The following is a 17,425-nucleotide window of genomic DNA, read 5'->3' as shown; positions in this document are numbered from 1 at the left end:
TCCCTGGAGGGAATGACAGCCTTGCCTTTAATATCTATAATCTTCCACTGTCGAACAATGTGCAAATATTGCACTGCTGGAAGCAAAGAGCAGCCGAGGATGGTTGGGGGATCAGCTCCACAGGTTTGACAGGCTGTCGGGAAGCAGAGTGACTCCGTCCGTGGGCATCGGCTAAAGGCGTGCCCGGCTGGCCCATCCTTTGCCTGGGAGTTCCCTGTAACTCCAGGAATATGGCCAGAACCGCACTCAGTGCCGCAAACCCGCCCCGCGGGGCTTCCCCCGGGCTGGACTGTTCTCCACAGGTCTGCAAGACCCGTCTGCGAGAGCTGTGCTTCAGTGTAGTAGCCCAGGAGAGCTGCTCCTGCTGCGCTGTCCCCGAAGATGAAAATGTCCTCCCCGCAGCTCGGGGAGATGTATGTAAGGATCTGGTGCTTGGGAGGCCCGATATAACGGGCTGGGCTGGAAAGTTTTGGAAGAGACAGGGGAGCGCGGCAGCCTGCCCAAACCCGCGATCAGAGACTGCCGCGCACCCCTCCCCTGCGCCGCCGGCTCCCTCCCCCGGCCCCAGGGCGCTCCGGGGTGGGATTCTCCCCGCGAAAGGCTCCCGGACCTCCGAACGCCCCTCCCGCCCCGGCCGGGAGAGGCGGCGGCCCGGAGCGCAGCCCGCCGAGTCCGGCCATGGGCAGCGGCAGCAGCCGGCGGCGGGGGCCCGCGGGCAGAGCGGGGCAGAGCCGGGACCTGCCGGGGACCGCGCCGGCCGACGGCGAGGGGGCGGCGGCACCGCCCGGCTCCGGCTGCCGAGCCCCGGCCGCCGGCGGCAGCGCCGAGCCCCGGGCCGGCGGGAGCAGCGCGGAGGCGGCGGGAGGCGGCGGCGGGGCCCCGCTCCAGCAGGCGGTAAGTGCCCGCCGGCCCCGAACGGGACCCCCGACGCTCCCGGCGGTGGCCCCGGGCCCCCCAGCGCAGCCCAGCCCGGCTCTTCCCGCCGCCGTGGGCAGCGCTGCCGCAGCTGGCGCCACCCGCCGCGGCCGTGGCTTCCTCCGAACGTCAGCGGCGTTAAATTCTTTTAATCTTCGCTGCGAGCCAAGCTCGATGCTCTCTTTGCGTTTTTTCTTTGCTGCTCTCTTTGCGTTTTCTGTCTCCGGTGGAAGGGAAACACGGTCCCGAGAGGGGCCATCCCGTTTTTCGGTCTCCCGATGCTACTGGAATTTTCTTTTCCTGACTTGTAGAAATAGGTTGACTTCTTAAAGTTCGGTTCCTGCTTTTTCCTGGGTCGGGCTTGTAAACAGAAGGTTTAAAATGTGAACGTAAAGCTGCCCTTTAATGTTTGCCAGTCCGCTGCAACTGCAGCCAGTCTGCTCTTCCTAAAGGCACATTTCAGTCTCTTTAACAAATAATGGATTTGTTTCCGAGGGAGTTGAGATTTATCTTTTGGGCTTTTTTTCCAACCCAAGAATAACAGCAGCATATATATTAGCTGGTGATGAGGTCAAAAATCACCGACATCTTTCATCTTAGCTTGGCTTTAGAAGCTGTGTGTTTTTTGTTAGATAAACACTGCTCTCCACAGATACACGAAAGTTGTCAGAATAAAGTAATAAATTCAAAAATTGAAAGAAATATTTAGGACCCAGGAACATTCTGCATTGCATGCCTCAGTTTTGCTCTTTAGAAGGGTATAATTTCCATCACTGAACTGCACATCCATGGGTTAAGGATTACTTTAATACAAACTAAATTTTCCATTAGGAAACTTGGCAGAGTTCTGTATGCGAACCCTTTATTTAGACAGGTTTTAAAGAAAAACCTCAAAGTAAGGTTTGGAAATTGAAGAAAAAAAAAATAGACATCTTGTACTGACATATTTTTTTCCTTGCTCTTTAAACTCCAAACCCTCCTGCAGAATGAATGGAGCTTACTCCAGCACTACTTTCTCCTCTGAGGGTCTCTCATTTAGCAGTAATCCTGCTGACTTCTCCCGTTTATCTTTACATATGGGAATAAAGGCTGCTCGTATTCATTTTCCCTCTTTTTCCACATGTGAATATCATGGCTGTATCTTTAATAACTCTAATAAGCTGTGAGTTTTCCTGTGCATAAATCAGTATCTTAGCCCTATTCTGAAGTGATGTATATTCTGGGTAATAATGTATCAGAAAGGCAATGGAGCTGCCCTCATCTTTCTTTTCTAACATCGGTAGAGACAGTCCATTACGACAGTAGATACCAGTGAACTAATGACAAGGAGCAAACTATAGAGGCTGAGGAATTTAAGATGTGGCCCTTGGGGTATGTGGGGGGTAGAGTGGGGCGTCACTATGCCCCACTCCCTGCTTCAGACTTCCCTCTCTAGCAGAAATGATGGTGAGGAACCTGTAGCATCACCTTGGCCACCCCAGGTTGTGGTGCAGACCCAGGGTGGGAATGCTGTCAAGCTTTGCAGCACAGAGATGTCCATGAGGGTCCTCAAAACTAAGCCTGGAGCAGGCGTGTGGGACCTTGGTCATCCAGTGAGGCCAAGTGTGTGCAGCACACAGCAGTGCCACCAGTGAGGCAGCAGTGATGCTGAGCATCTTGTGTGTGTCCTCGTCCAGCTGTTGCTGCTGCCTCTTTTTTGGGAGGAAGTTCACACCTCTGGTTGCACCCAGACAAAGACAGCAAAGAACTACCAGTATTTTTCAAAGATACAACAGACGTACAAGAGAAGTCTGAAGTAGTTTCAGGGCAAACTTGAAGCTTATCTTGGTAGCACTTTATTTTCCTGAACCTGAGATGGCAGAGACACCAGTCATGGGCTTACTATTCTGACTTCTTGAGGCCTAAAAAGGCAGTAGCCTGTGAAAAGGAGGGAGGAAACTGTTTGCAGCAGCAGGTTTTGGTTGTTTACTGAGTGCAGTTTAGTCTTATAGGTTGTTGTGCAAACTGCAGTCCCACCCTTCCCAGGAGGTTGGGGAGGAGGTTTCTGGAAAAGGATATCTGCTTCATTGCATTGTTAGTAATTTTAGGGCAATTTCTCTCAGTCTTGCCAGCTTTCCAAGTCATTTGTAGTTTCTGTCTTGTGGTAGGAATTTGCTTGCTTTGCCCTGTTCAGTTGTCCAAATTGGAGGATAAGCAAAGAAATTTCAGAGAAGAAAGGATGAGTTAATTCAACAGAGTTAATGGGGGAAAGGTGAGGCAGGAAGAGGAAAGGCAACAAGGAGGTATCACAGTAAGAAAGTCTGATGAGAAATAGCCCCTGGAGGAGCAGATTCTGGCCAGTGGGAGTAGAAGAGACCTTTGACACCAGTAAGAAGAGAGCAGAATTGCAAACAGGACTCATCATTCTGCTGTCCCGGCTGGGTTTCTCCTGGGCATGGTGTACATCAGTGTTGTGTTTAACAGCTGAACCCTGGCACAATTTGACATCCAGCAACAAGCTGCAGCACTGATGGGCAGTCAGGCCAGGTGACAAGGGCTGCTGGAGAGGCATGCAGCTGCCTTTAAAGGCTTGAGCCACCTTTATTATATTCAAATAGTGCTTGGGAGGAAAAAGGGTGAAAGCTTATCACAGCAGCAGGCTGGGAAGCAAATCCTGATGAGAAACCTGCACATGCCTCAGAGCAGACCCCAATACCTCTTGTCAGCATCAAACATCCGTTTTCAGCTTTGCTCTCAATTCCAGATGGTTGTATGTGCTTTTCCTATTTCTTTGCTCAAGACAGAAAAATGTAGTTGAGGTTTTGCAGGTGCTGCTGCAGCACAGAGCAGGGGTGGCAGCTCTTGGTGGAAGCCAGGGCAGAGGCCGTGGCCTCAGGCATTTCCCCATTGGTTTCCTGAAATGGAGGAATAATACAGACATGTTAGAGTTTCGGTTTTAACAGCTTTTTCCATGGCACCATTGCTCTTCCTGACTGGAGATAGGATGTTATTCCATGAAGCAAATCACCCCAGCTGCAGCACAGGAGTAACACAGGTGGAGGGTGTATTCACCAACTTCTACAGGGATTGTAATATAATTTTAAAAGACTCAAGTGTTCAAAGCTTTGCCTGATTTTTTCAGCCAGATGTTTTTTCTGCAGACTGATGTGGTACAGCGTCACCTCGTGGCTGGCTGATCCCCAGCTGCAAACACAAAAGGGTCCTAAAGGAACATTAAATGCCATGCCCCATTACCTTCTTACAGGAACTCAGGTTTATTTTTTTTACTCTTGTTAAAATGTACTTCTCTCAAACAGAAATTTCATCTTTCTAATTCCACGTTGTTAGCAGTTTATTTCAACATAATAGTCAAAAATGCCCTCGAATCAAGGCATTGTGCTACACTTTCATAGGGAGCATGGGGCCTTTAGAAAGTGTCATTTCTGTCTGAATATCTGGGACTCTCTGAACTTCCCAAAGTCAGATTATTTCAGATTCTGCAGTCAATGTCCAGTTGTAGATCTGGCGGTTGCTGAGTTAAAAGTCTCCCTCTCTATGCCATTGTATTTCTTGTCTTGTTCAAAGCACCTGAAACTTTACCAGAGCCCAGAAGCAGTGAGCTGGGCTGTCCCCTCAGTCAGCATCACCCTCCCAGCACAGGTGTGTTGCACCAGGACTTGGAAAACTGCTGACTAGGTATTTTCCACAATTCCCCCATTTCACATGGCACAGCATGGGTGGCTTTTGCCCTGGAAACTATTCATGATCTAAAAAGTAAGCCCAGGGCATGTACAGAATAGCTGGGAACTGCTGTTTCAGTTGGCAGGAGAGGAGAAGCGTGGGAACTCCTTGCATCCCTGCCCACTTCCTGTCCACCGCCTGCTCCTGATTCCTTCACTGGCCAGAGGATGTTGCTGCAGACTAAATCAAAGCTGGAAGTGCTTTGCCTGGGAGTGCTTTGCCTGGGGTACAGCTGCGGCCGCATGTCACATTTGGTACCTACTGTCACCCTAGGTAAGCGACTTTTTTTAGTCAGCAATAACTGGCTGCAGGTTGGAGAGGCTTGATTCCAGCAGTGCTGTCTGTCTCAGCCCCAGTCCTGTGCTGGCATTGCTGGAGGGTGCTGCCCTGCTGCAGTGCCAGCTCAGCCCTCCACGCTCCGCTGCAGACTGCGCCTGCAGGGCTCTCCAGCTGATACCCTCCCTCCCTGCCACAGCAGCGGGTTGGCATTTCAGCTCAGACTGATCCGCTGGTCCAGTTCATGGAGTGTTTGTGAAGAGGGATTTGGGAGCAGCAGAGGCAGGGAAAGACGTGCTGGTGTACATGTTTCAGAAACTCTGCACGATTAAAGCACACCCAGTGGACCAGCACTGGCAGAGACCACACTGCTCCTGTGTAGATACTTCATGTGGCTCAGTCACTCCTTGGACATGAGTTGCACCTGAACTGCACTCAGTCTGTATTTCTCCTGCATCTCGGGGCTGTATCCATACTGGTAACCTGTACCATAGCAGCTGCCCGGCGCTGGACCTTGATGGTCTGTCCCACTGAGCTGGCATGATTTTTGGTTAGGACCAGCTTGTAGTCTCCCAAATAATGCCTGGGCATTGCTTAGGGAGACCAGCACAGGGACTATCTCAAAGAGGGCTTGAATTTGGCCTCTCAGTTTTGGAGACAGTGTTAGTTAAGACTGTAGCTGGCTGGTTGCAGTGCAGCTTGGGAGCACCTCAAGAGCTTCCAAAGGTACATGGCTCCAGATCACCCTGTGGAAGGTTCCAGGAAAGGGTGTTCTCACCCAGCTTATTCACAGCTGCTGGAGCTAACAGAGAAAGTAGGGGTTAAGGGCTGGGCCCTCATGGCAGGGCCACGACGAACTTGCACTGGATTGGGGTGAGTGGGAAGCTGCACCCCAGAAGTGCTGGTTTATGCATGCAGCAGAGAGAAACAGCTCTTGCTTCCAGTGCTGAGCTCTGCCGTGCTCCCAGGAGCTGCTGCCCTAAAGGATGGCTGAACTGTGTGAGCAATGACTGTCAAACCATTCCACCCCACATGCCATGACATTAAATTAAATGTGGATACATGCTGGGTGAGCTTAATATCCAAGCCTTTAACTTGGAGGAGGGGGTGATGTGGGGCTTTGTGGCACAGCAGACGTCAGCACAGGATGCCTGTGCTGAGAATGGGGTGGAAAACAAGGAGACACGCCACGGTCTAGATGAGTAATAAAAAGATGACTGCAAGCTGCAGAAAGAAGCTGACTTCATTTAACTCTTACCAGGACACAGGCCAACCAGGCCAGCAATTACTTATTTAGCTGTAGGATAGGAACCCGTAATATTAAAGTGTCCTGACATGCACAGCATCCTAACCCACATAAAGGGCTAATACTAATTATCTGCTGAACTTGCAAGATACCCATTACAGCAATCCCCAGCCGGCTGGGTGGGGTCAGTTTTATTGTGTCTCACAGCCCAGGGCAGCCAGTGCTCAGCGCCCTGCCTGCTGCTCAGCGCACGGTGTCACCCGGACACCACCGAGCCAGGTGTCCTTTGCCTGCAGGAATGGTGAGCAGCTCCCAAAACATGGAGACTCTCATGGCAGGGAAAAGGCAGAGGCTGAAGGTGCCTTTTGTTTTTACTTGCCACCGTTTTTGATTCATGCACTGGATGAAATGTTGGTAGAAATCTACATGTGCCAGATCCAAATTCTCTTGGGAAATAAGTACTGCTGCTGACAGATCCCTTGGAAAAGGTGGGAGCAGGTTTTGCACAGAGAAGCAGATTTTGCTAACCAGAGCTGCACTATCCTGATGACGAATTAATTCTGTCTTCCACCCACACAACACGTACAGCTCATAATATGGAGGAGTCAGCCACAAGAAGAAAAAACAGACAACCTACTGTACAATCCAAACGCCTCCCTAAAATGATCCAAACCCATCCTTTGCACAGAAGTATTGGAAGCTGGGTTCTCACAGTGGGAAAAATATCAAAGCACTCCTAAGGAACTCTTATTTACCTTGATGCTGAGAATGAATAATGTTCTTCACCTGGTGGAAGGAAACTTGGGCTGCAGCAGTAGTCCAGTGGATGATGGATGAGGAGCTGCATTGTGGGATGCAGTCCCAGGAGAAGTCAGCCATTGGAGCTCAGCATGGTGTTCTCCTGGCACTGCTTCTTGCTCTTGTTACATGTGGGAGATTGCCAAGAAACAATCGTAAATAACCAGGAGAGAACTGTCTTACCTCACTGTCAGCTTTCTCACATACCCTTGTCTTCACTTGGACCCAGAAGCTCTTTCTAGACTAGTTCAGCCTCTTCCAGAGAAAATAAAGTGTTGTTAAAGAGCAGGGACTCTTTCTGAAAGGATGTGGAATGCCTTTTGACAGGTATTACACTAAAACTCTATGAAAGACTGGCAACATCTTTTGTCATTTTAAGCTGGAAGCTAGGATGTGAAATACAGTGTATAACAGATACCTTTCCCAGCTCCTGAAATGGAAGCTACTAAGGGCTCACCTGGAAGAGATGTTCACCCAGATGCCTTGAGAGAGGTGTCCTTGCTGCAGCTCTCCTCACCTGCTGAAGCATGGGAGCCAAAGGTGACCACAGCAGCACAAAGCCCTTGCAAGAGGCAGGGAAGAACTGAGCAGTTCGCTGCCAAGCACCTCTCTGTCTGCCTCGCAGTGTCTGAGACCATGGTGTTTAAACTTCAGCTCCTGTCTGAAATGAACAGGGCTCATGCCTTTATTAATGTTCAGCTCTTTATTAAAAAGATCAGCTGGGCAGGAGACCCGACACGGAGCTCGCCCCCGCTGTTGTAACTTTCCCAGGTAGTTGAAAGGGAAGGAGGCGTGCAGTCTGTCGCCAAAGTCCAGAACAACAGCTGTCCCCTCTCCTTCCCTTGTGGCAGCACCAGAAATGTCTCTTTCCGTCTCCACTTCCCACAGCCTATTCTAGTGTAGTCTTTTTTAGGTGATTGTGACGGGCAAAAGTCAATCAGGGAATGTGTTTCCCTCTTCCTCAGCTAGGGCATTTATCTAGCCCCCTCTACTGTGTTTAGTTCTTTATTTAGGGGTGTCTTTATCCCCTAAAAATACTCCCATGATCTCAAGGGGTTTTTTAAATTTGCATTTTAGTCCCAGAATGTCGGCGTGGTGGGGAGGCAGGTTATCTCCAGGTAGAGAAAACGAACAGAGCAATTAGCTAATTACCATTTCAATATCGGTACTCAGCTAGAGCCAGCAGCCATTCCAGTGTTGCCATGGGAACTAGGAAGGCCCTGCCCGCGTCTCTGGGGAACACCTGGGAACTTTGTTCATTACATTGTCCATTCCCCATGAGAAGCGGCTGAGGAAGGAGCATAGTGAAAAAATATCCTTGCAAATTAAAATCAGGTGTCATGCAATATGACACCCAGGTGGACATTTCTACCTAGTGGATGGCACATACAAGCCTGACCAATACCAACAGGTTTTAATTGGTGCAAAACTGTGTGAAGCCGTCACTGTTGTTGGCAGCAGTGCCTATAGTGAGGCATTGCCCCTCCATAGCTCCCACACTTTCCAGCACCAGTCCCATGCATGACCTTGAAGCAGCACATGTTTGAGCTATTCTAAGAGCATATACATGATCTTAGCGAGGAATCACTTGATCCCGTCCAGCCCTGCAGAAACACAGCAGAGGAACAGGCAATGGCTCTGCATTCTAAGCTTTTCCACACCTCCCCCTGGTTCCTTTGCCTCCTGTTGGTGGTTAGGTTTCTTTCCTTTTGTTCTCTCGTTCTCTGCTCGGGTGCCCGGGATCCTGAGCTTGCCTCTCCCTGCCCTGCTGGGAGCCAGACCGCTGCTGCTCTGCCTCCACTGTCTCTTCAGCACTGCTCTGAGCTTTCGCTGCAGTGTAGCCTCGCATGCCCTGCCTGCCGAGCCATCCTGCTGGCCCACTTGCTGCTTCCCAGAGTCCTGCTGGGGCACGGGGATCGGCTGCCCCAGGGTTGGTGAAGCAAAGCCTCCCTTCCGTCCCTGCCCGTCTGGGCCGAGCCGCCATCGCCGCGCGCTCCGCGAGCCCGCGCCACAGCGCCCCCTGCAGGCGCGGGGAATCACCGCTCCTGCCCCGCCCGCCGGGAGCAGCAGCGCCCCTGCCGGCCGTGCCCGGAACTGCACAGAAGGGGAAGCGCCGGGACGGGGCTCCTGCTGCGGGCGATGTTAATGCCAGAGTGTTTGTTGTTTGCTTTATCATGCATACTAGTAAAGAACTGATATTCCTATTCTCATATCTTTGTCTGAGAGCCCCTTAATTTCAAAATTATAATAATTCAGAGGGAACGAGTTTACATTTTCCATTCCAAGGGAGGGTCCTGCCTCTTGTCTTTCAAACCAAGACACTTCCCTTTTTTCTTGTACAGAAAATACTTTCCTCTCTTCCGCGCTGATGGAGCAGCTTTTCATTTCTGTTTTCTGGGAGGCCCTGATTTGGTGCTACCTGTTTAACTTGCTAGTGTTGTTGTGAGATTCAGGGTACCCTGTATGAAGGGGGCCCAGAAAAGGTAATTAAGGTAAAAAATTAAGGTAAAAAAGGTAATCTGCACCTCAGAAAAGATAATTACAAGCCAAGATACAAAGTCCCTGTCCCACTCCCTTTCCCTTTGAGAATACAGTGAAAAGGTAGAAAAATATGAGAGGTATATTATTCTCAGCAGTATTTGGCTACAGAGGGTTCATTTCATTACTGGCCCCATTTTAAATACTGTTAGGTTCTACTTTGCTTGTTCCCCAGGTAGCCCATTAAAAGCCTGAAGAGTCCAGCATAGGGAAGATGGATGTTTCACCCTAGATGGATAATTTTTCCAGGAAACATCTTTGTCAGGTGAAAATTGGGTTGATGTTGCTATGATTTCCTCCCTTAGCAGGAATTTTCATACTGTTACCTGCAGCTGGTGGTGCAGTGGGCATTCATGGAAAACTGGGAGGTTTAACACGTCAGTGTTCAGGGTTTTGGTTCTGTAGCCAGCAGCCACCCAGCTGGCCTGAGTGCTGAAACAGAACTGGCACAGCAGGGCTAGTAAAGGAGATTCTCTCGTACCTGTATTGTCTCCACAGAGGTTGTTTGATGGTTTAAACCAAACCAGGGGGTTTAAACTAGAACAGGTTGCCCACTGTAGACAGAGATGGGTTTCATAGAAAGAAATAATGATTTAGGTTGAAAGGGAGCTTTGAAGATTAGCTAGTGTCAAACCCCCCATCATGGACAAGGACATCTTCAACTGGACCAGATAGCTCAAAGCTCCATTCAGCCTGGCCTTGCACAGTGCCAGAGATGGGGCAGCCACAGCTTTTCTGGGCAACCTGTTCCAGTGCCTCACAACTCTCATGGTAAAAATTTCTTCCTAACATCTAATCTAAATCTGCCCTTTCAGTTTAAAACCATTGCCCCTTGTCCTGTCACTACAGGTCTTCTAAACAGCCCTTCTCCAACTTTCTTGTAGATTTCCTTTAAGTACTGAAAGGTTGCAATAAGGTATCCCCAGAGCCTTCTCTTCTCCAGGCTGACCAACCCCAACTACCTCAGCCTGTCCTCACAGGAAAGGTGCTGCATGTCTCTGATCATTTTCATGGTCCCACTCTGGCCTCATTCCAACAGGTCCATGTCCTTCCTGTGCTGAGAATGCCAGACTTGGATGCAGCACTGCAGGTGGGGTCTCACGTGAGCAGAGTGGAGGGGGAGAACCACCTTCCTTGACTTCAGAGTGTTGTAACTGTCTTGTCTTCTATCCTAGGCTTTGTCAACCAGAAGCCCACCAGGCCCAGAGAACAACAACCTTGACCAGTGAGTATCCATGCTTACATGGTATCTTCAGGGGGAAAAAGCATGGGGAAGCAAGGGACCTTTATGCTATTTCTGCATTCCTCACACTGTGCAAAAGAGCTGGGAATAGTGTGAAATGGTTTATAGCCCTAAATATTCCACCCATTTACTTATTTTCAAATTTTAAAAAAATCAGGTGCTGCTTGAAAATATCCAGGCTCCATCTCAAGTGTAGTATAGAGGTTGTGAGCAATCAGAATTTAGGATGTCCACATGTCAGAGGGGCACCTTGGAGAAGTTAGTGCAAAGCTGTGGAGAATTGCTCCAGCAAAGAGCTCAGGCTCTGATTCACCTGTGGGCTCTGCAGCATGTGGAAAAGGAGAATAACATCTCTTTGCTCCCCAGGAATCATAAGAGAAAGCCCATCAAATGCTCCAATCCTGCACCAGTTAGAGACATGAGTCTCTAACTTCCCCCTCGGGAAGGGGGAATGGTGATGCTCTGGGTGCCAAACAAAAGACATCTGAAATTTTCCATAAGCAAAAACAGCCCAGCAGAGTGAGCCTCCAAGTCTGCCTGCACCAGGAATGGGGACAGTTTAACACATGCTGAAAAAAACAGGTGAAATGAACAGGCTTGGAAAACCATCTTAAAATATCACCTCCTTATGTTAAGGAGTGACTCTCTTCAGCATTAAGCTCTGATTCTCATCCAGCCCCTCTGCTCCTGCAGCACTCGAGAGCAGACTAATGTGCAGAGCCTGGTCATGGGCTGTGTGACCTGCCAACACCCAGCAGTGCTGCTGGATGTGTCAGCAGAGCCCAGGCACCGCTGCTGTTCTCCCTCCTGCTCCTGCTCTCTCTCCCAGCTGGCAGGGAGCCTGCCCTGCAAGGCTGCCGCTTCCCAGAGTGCTTGGAAAATACATCTGCCTTTGGCTTTTCTGGTGGCAAGGCTTATACAGGTGCTCTCACAGAGACTTGAACCTCTCCTGTGCTTTCCAGCATCCTTAGTGGGCTCTGGGCTATGATGGCAACTGAGCAGTCTCCTCCTGGGGTGCACAGCCAGCCCTGCCAGGCCCCTGTGCAGCTCCCTGGCCCCAGGCACCCACTGGCCCCTCACACCCTGCCAAGGCCTTCCTTCTCCCACCCTCTTCGACATGCAGGGGGAAGGTTTGAGACAGCAGAAAGTGTTTTCTGATCCAGGATGACAGAGCAGGAGATTATTTTCATTTAGATAACATTTCCTTTATATCCACTGAAGAGTCCCATAGCACAGCTCACGTGTGAAGTACCTGTACTGCCTGAGATAAGAAGAATTGCAATTTCTGCTGGCAAGAACTATGCAAACATTTTTTTGGAAATGACCCAGCAACCAACACATTTTTGAAGACATCAAATCAAATAAAATCAAGCCACACAAACAGAGGTTAATGTGCATGCGTAGGTGTCTCATCCTTCACATTTCTGTGGCTGGAATCATTCTAGTAAACACTTTACAAACAGCAAAAGTCAGCCTTGTCTTGATAGAGTTGCTGACTGAGAAAATTCCCATAAAGCCAATTAAAGGAGAAGCAAATGTCAAGGAAGGAGAAGAAGAACTAGATATGGAGACTTAACAGTGTCTGTCAAGAGAGCAGTCACGCGAGATAGAGGTGGGCGTGCACTCCTGTCCTAGAACATGCCCGTGTGACCCCATCTGAACCAGCCCTTGCTAAATACTTCGAATGTGCTCCTGGTTGGGCTGTGCTACTTCTCATCCTCCCTCCCCCAAAATCTTTCGGGAACTGCACTCCAGCATCTGGTAGTTCACGGGTGGATGACACAGCCCAGGCACACAGTAATGATTTTATAATTGCTGCCAAGGCTGGTGTCACTGGCAGAGTTACCAGGGCGTTGTTCTGACCCATTTTTCAGCTGCTAGGTCTTGCAGAAGGTATTTTAATGATTAACCCTAGACTTGCCCATCCTCAGCAAAATGATAAAAAACACTGGCCTAGATTCACCCCAACTGAGTTTTCAGCCAGTTTTAACTCAGGTTTGTGCCTAGGAGCTTGTCACTCTAGGCCCCCTCAGGGCCATTGTCATGGGGTGTCATGGGAGCCTGCAGGCAGCTCTCCCCCACACCAGGCACCTGCCTGACACCAGGGATATGGCACTGAGAGCCATCCCCATGGCTGGGATCTTGCTCATAGGTGATTTTGTTCACTATTGGTCTAGTTTTGTCCTTTGCATTTCCTTCTCCACTTTGCATAGTTCGTTGTCTTTACACTTAACAAAAAAACCCACCCATAATTCCTGCTTCCCTTAAGAAGGGAACACCGAGAAGCCTGTAGCTGAAATGGAGCACATATCTTGCTTTCCTCTTTCCTAAATTGCTTTGCTCCAGCCTCTTAAATCACTTTTATTGCTGCTTTCTAAACTCCCTCCAAGCTGTTAAGAGCATTTTAGCAGTGAGGCGCCTAGAAGCCTACCCAGGAATCCTGATGGAGCTGCACTAGTCTTCTTTTTCCTTGCTGTCCGATCACACTACACATTCCCCTTTTGTATGCTTTTCAGCTAACTCCTTCTCTCTCAGCTTTGCTCCTTCACAGATTTCTCTCCTTCCTCAGAATATCTGGGGTTTTAAAATCTTTCCACTCAAGGTGCTGACATGTTATTTTGCTGGCTGGAAGGTCTAACAGCCCTCAGGTGGACTCAGTGTGTTTGAAGCCAGGCTCTGCATCCCTGGCACGTGGTGACAGGAGGAGCAAGGTGCCTCCTCTGCTGCTGGAGCCTCTGGAGGAGCACGGAACAGGCCTGTGCTCCACCAGCTTTTGTCCTATGCACATCCTGAGCTTAGGATTTCCCTGCCACAGCTGCTCACTGAATTCTAAGATCAGCAGAAATAGCTGAGACGGAGGTTTAGGTTGTGATGGCCTCAGGAGGTCTCTAGTCCAATCTCCTAGCTTTAGCTCCAAGCTGGATCAGCTGGTGAAGTCAGAGCAGAATGCTTCAGGCTTTGTCCCATCAGGTGTTGAAAGCCTCCAAGGACAGAGCCTGTGCAACCACACAGCCTGTTCCTCTGCTTGCTGTCCTCAGGGTGCAGAAGTTTCTCCTTTTATCCAGATAAAAGCTCTAATTTTTTAATTTTATTTCAGTTTTCCTGTATTAAATGATGCAGAACTTTGCCACAAATATAGAAATAGAATGAACAGCAACTTGCTTTTCCTTTGCTCTTGAAAGAAATGCAGCCCTCTCTTTTCCTGTAATTTCTGGGGTGTGCATAGGAAGTGGAGTCTGCTTTTGTTTTTTCCAAAGCACATCTGTGTCTCAACGAGTTTTACCTGGAGATTTTTTCCATGCAAACCAAAGCATTGAGAATAATTAACAGTGGGAAATTATGTAACTGCTGAGAAAAACAATGGCTCTTCTGTGGGCCTGCAAGCAAGCTGCCAGGAGCTCTGCCTCTTATTCATCAAGTACCATAAAATTAGTTAGAGGATTGTCACAATGCAGAGTTTAAATCAGTAAATTGTGTGTTTTAACTTAGATTTCTTCACTTCCTTTTCCCATTATTGCTTTGTAAATGCTGCTGTATGGTTCGAGCTCTTGGACCTGTAGCTTTTTTCTCAGGTCTAACCTAGTGCAGTGGAAATCAGATACCCTGCAGCCCTCAGCAGGAAAATGAATAAAAGGAATAAGCAGAAGAGTCCAGTTGCTAAATCCTGCTTGCTGCTAGTAGAACTTGCCATCAAGGGCATAGTGCACTGTAAGTAACTGTAGAATACCTACACTAGCCAGTGTTACCAGCTGGCCATCAGGTGACTCCAGGAAAAACACCAGGCTATTTCTGACACACATGGGCATGGCAAACACAGCTTAGTCAGAGCACCTGGGCCAGGCAGGAGCCTGAGGATCCTGCCTGGCCCAAGGAGAGCAGTATGAAAGCACCTCCTCTATAGGAGAAAGTGTCCTTAGAAAAGCATTTCAGGGTTCTTTTCTTCAATTCTGATTCTACATTTACATACCTGCTTTGGGGCAGTTTCTGTGATTTTGTCTAGTAAACAAGTCCTCAGTTTTTTTCATAAAAGGATGCTAATGCATGAATTTTATTCATCCCAGCTGCAAGAGCAATGGTTGGGATCGATCTCATCCTTAGAGGAATTCAATAGATAATGAGTCTGGGACAGATCTGGAGCCATGCTAGTGGATATGAAAATCTCTCCTCTTTGGCAACGAACTAACTGACACACAAAACCAAAAGATTTATTTCTTGCTTGTTCTTCACTAGTGGATGGTCACAAAGTCTTGGTTAACATGGCATGGCAGAGCACTTTACAGTTTGGATTTACCAGCTGAATTGTCCACTTAGCTCTGCACCTCTCCATGACCTCCATTCCAAGGAGCCATGTGTTCCAAGTCTGACAGCCCAGCTTGCTCACCTCCCACATCTCTACAAGGCCAAGGAGGAGCACTCACTTGTCAGCTGCTGGCTCCTCTCTTGAGTCCTGGAGGGTAAGATCAAGTAGGCTTAATTGGTAGCATGAGGTACAGTGGTCAAAGCCTGCAGAAGACTTGTCACTGTTCTCCCTTATGCAGGTAGGGACAGATTTCTCTTGTACCCAACATAAACCACCTCTGATAACACCAATAAACTCCATACCAGTTCTCTTTGAGTCATACATCAGTTCCCACTCATGGGAGGGCTGTGCTGATGTGGAAACAAAAGTCGTAAGAGCAGTTTGAGGGAGCTGCATTCATATTTTGGTTGAAACTCAGATTCCTTACAAATATAAACAAAATAATCTATTTTTGCATAAAATCTTAAAAGTAGTATAAAGATTACACTGTCCATTAGCTGGGCCTGGAGCCTAACTCGAAAGGTTCTGGGAGCTTGATCCTGGAGCACTGTAAGGGTTGTACTGTAATGAACTCACAGACTAAACTGGTGCCAAGTGATAGCAAATGTCAGCAGGCAGTGTGCCAGTGGGGTGTGGGAACTAGACATGACAGAGTATCTGTGTCTCAGTGGGCCACATGCAGCTCAATCTTTCCATTCACAAAAAAAAAAAAAAAATGAAGCAAGGATCTTCTTGTATCTTCAGAGCCTGATTCTCTCTCATAACACCAATAATTCATTCCCTTCCATAGGTGCCCAGAAAGCAACAAGAAGCCATTGGGGCAGTCCACAATATTATATGATTACTCGGAGGAGGAGCTCATGGCCAGCATCGAGCGGGAGTACGGCCGCTGAATGCAGTTCCCCAGCACGAGAACGTCAGGCACGATCCTGGGAGCCCAGCTGGGCAGAACTGCTGCTGACACCACGACATCTCGCCGTGCGAGACTGCACGGAGAGGTGGCTGGTGGAGGGGACTGGAGCATGAGGGGCAGCGTGGCTGCTTGGGAAGCACAAAAGAGAAAGTTCACCTGATCAGCTCCCAGTGAGAGCAGGAAGATCCTCACCAGCTGCTGATTTCTGACTGGTGCCACTGGAAGAGGGACCAATTCATCTTAAGAATCAATATTTAGAAGCTCATTTCTAAATGCCATTTTTAAATGAACATGTACTAGAATTAAGCGCCATACTAGAGGTGTTGAAATGTGATGCTTTGAGGAAGATCTTGCTTTGAACTTAGTAAAAAAAAAAAAAAATGCAGCAATATCATCTGATCCAGAACTTAAGGTGATGTTGAATGAAACTCATGTTTCTGCCACTTAAAATGTGCCAAACTGTGCTTGTGCAAGTCTCAGGTCCAGGTCTGAATTTGGCACTGTCTCTTTCAATCTGCTCCCCAGTATGGGAGGGAAGAGGAGAAGGGGATTGAGCCCACCATCTAGTGCATAGGCAGTGTAATCCCAGAGTTCAAATCCCACCACACTGCCAGATTAGGTTCCTGGGAGCCATCAGAGAACACAGGATTTGTATGATCCCTTTGGGATAGGGTCCCAGCCTAAGTGTCCTACCTGGGGCTCCTGGGCGTGGATCCACCCCAGTGATGGCAGTGAAAGCAGCAGGCACAGCCCCATTTCAGTCATCCTCAAGAGGTATTTGCATTCTCTTGTAGAGCAGCTGTTTGGGATCAGTTTTCAGAATTGCTGCTCCTGGCCTTTCCCAAATATTTCTTATCCTACAAGAAAAATCACTGCATTTTACCATTAGCTGACTGCAAAGTAAACCAGAAAGTTCTCTCTCCTAAGGAAATAGTATTTTCAGTGCTCCCAGACAGGGAAGCCTGATATTTTGGGTTTCTGCTTTTATTATATCTGCATGTTAACGTATTATGAGTATCTGCTTATTATCAGAAGTAGAAAAATACTTTATTCCTATCTTCAGCTGAAGCATAAAAGGCATCAGATTAAATTTTCACTGCATGTAAATGCAAGAAAAAACTGCAGGACACCTCTTAAGATGCTGTATTTTAAGTACTTTATGATTCCTGGGACCTGTGAAACAGAAATAAATGCATCTATACTCTGAAGCCCTCAGTGAAGGCATCAGATGTTCTGAAAAAGGCTCTCTGGCTTACATGAAAAATCATGCTCTGGTACCTGCAGAGACTAAGGAGGATGCATCCCTGGAGGATGGCAGGTGGGATTCTGCAGGATGCATCCCTGGAGATGGCAGGTGGGATGCCTTGAGGGGGGCACTAGATCACCCCTGGCACACAGACTCACACCCCAGTTGTCTTCCCTGCAGCAACCTTCAGCAAGGCTGGACACTGTGCTCTGCCTGGGAGCTGGGGAGCC

At 48.6% G+C, this 17,425-nt stretch overlaps 1 protein-coding gene across 1 annotated transcript; it reads left to right on the top strand.

Annotated features, from left to right (window-relative positions):
• Positions 1 to 642: 642 nt before the first annotated feature.
• Positions 643 to 15,929, top strand: CYS1 (cystin 1). The gene is made up of 3 exons (XM_053973311.1): positions 643 to 894; positions 10,669 to 10,718; positions 15,827 to 15,929. The coding sequence occupies exons 1-3, from the start codon at positions 679 to 681 to the stop codon at positions 15,927 to 15,929; spliced, it is 369 nt and encodes a 122-aa protein (XP_053829286.1). The 5' UTR covers positions 643 to 678.
• Positions 15,930 to 17,425: the final 1,496 nt, after the last annotated feature.

The sequence above is a fragment of the Vidua macroura genome, chromosome 3, assembly GCF_024509145.1.
Source record: "Vidua macroura isolate BioBank_ID:100142 chromosome 3, ASM2450914v1, whole genome shotgun sequence".
NCBI classification, from domain to species: Eukaryota; Metazoa; Chordata; class Aves; order Passeriformes; family Viduidae; genus Vidua; species Vidua macroura.
Note: the sequence above shows the minus strand (reverse complement) of the source record. Positions and strands in the feature narration are given on the sequence as shown.

Bases quoted from the DNA above. Each gene is read 5' to 3' on its own strand.
- CYS1 (XM_053973311.1), top strand. From the start codon at position 679: ATGGGCAGCGGCAGCAGCCGGCGGCGGGGGCCCGCGGGCAGAGCGGGG. The intron at 895-10,668 runs GTAAGTGCCCGC...CTTCTATCCTAG, and splicing joins GGGCCCCGCTCCAGCAGGCG to GCTTTGTCAACCAGAAGCCC. The intron at 10,719-15,826 runs GTGAGTATCCAT...TCCCTTCCATAG, and splicing joins GAGAACAACAACCTTGACCA to GTGCCCAGAAAGCAACAAGA.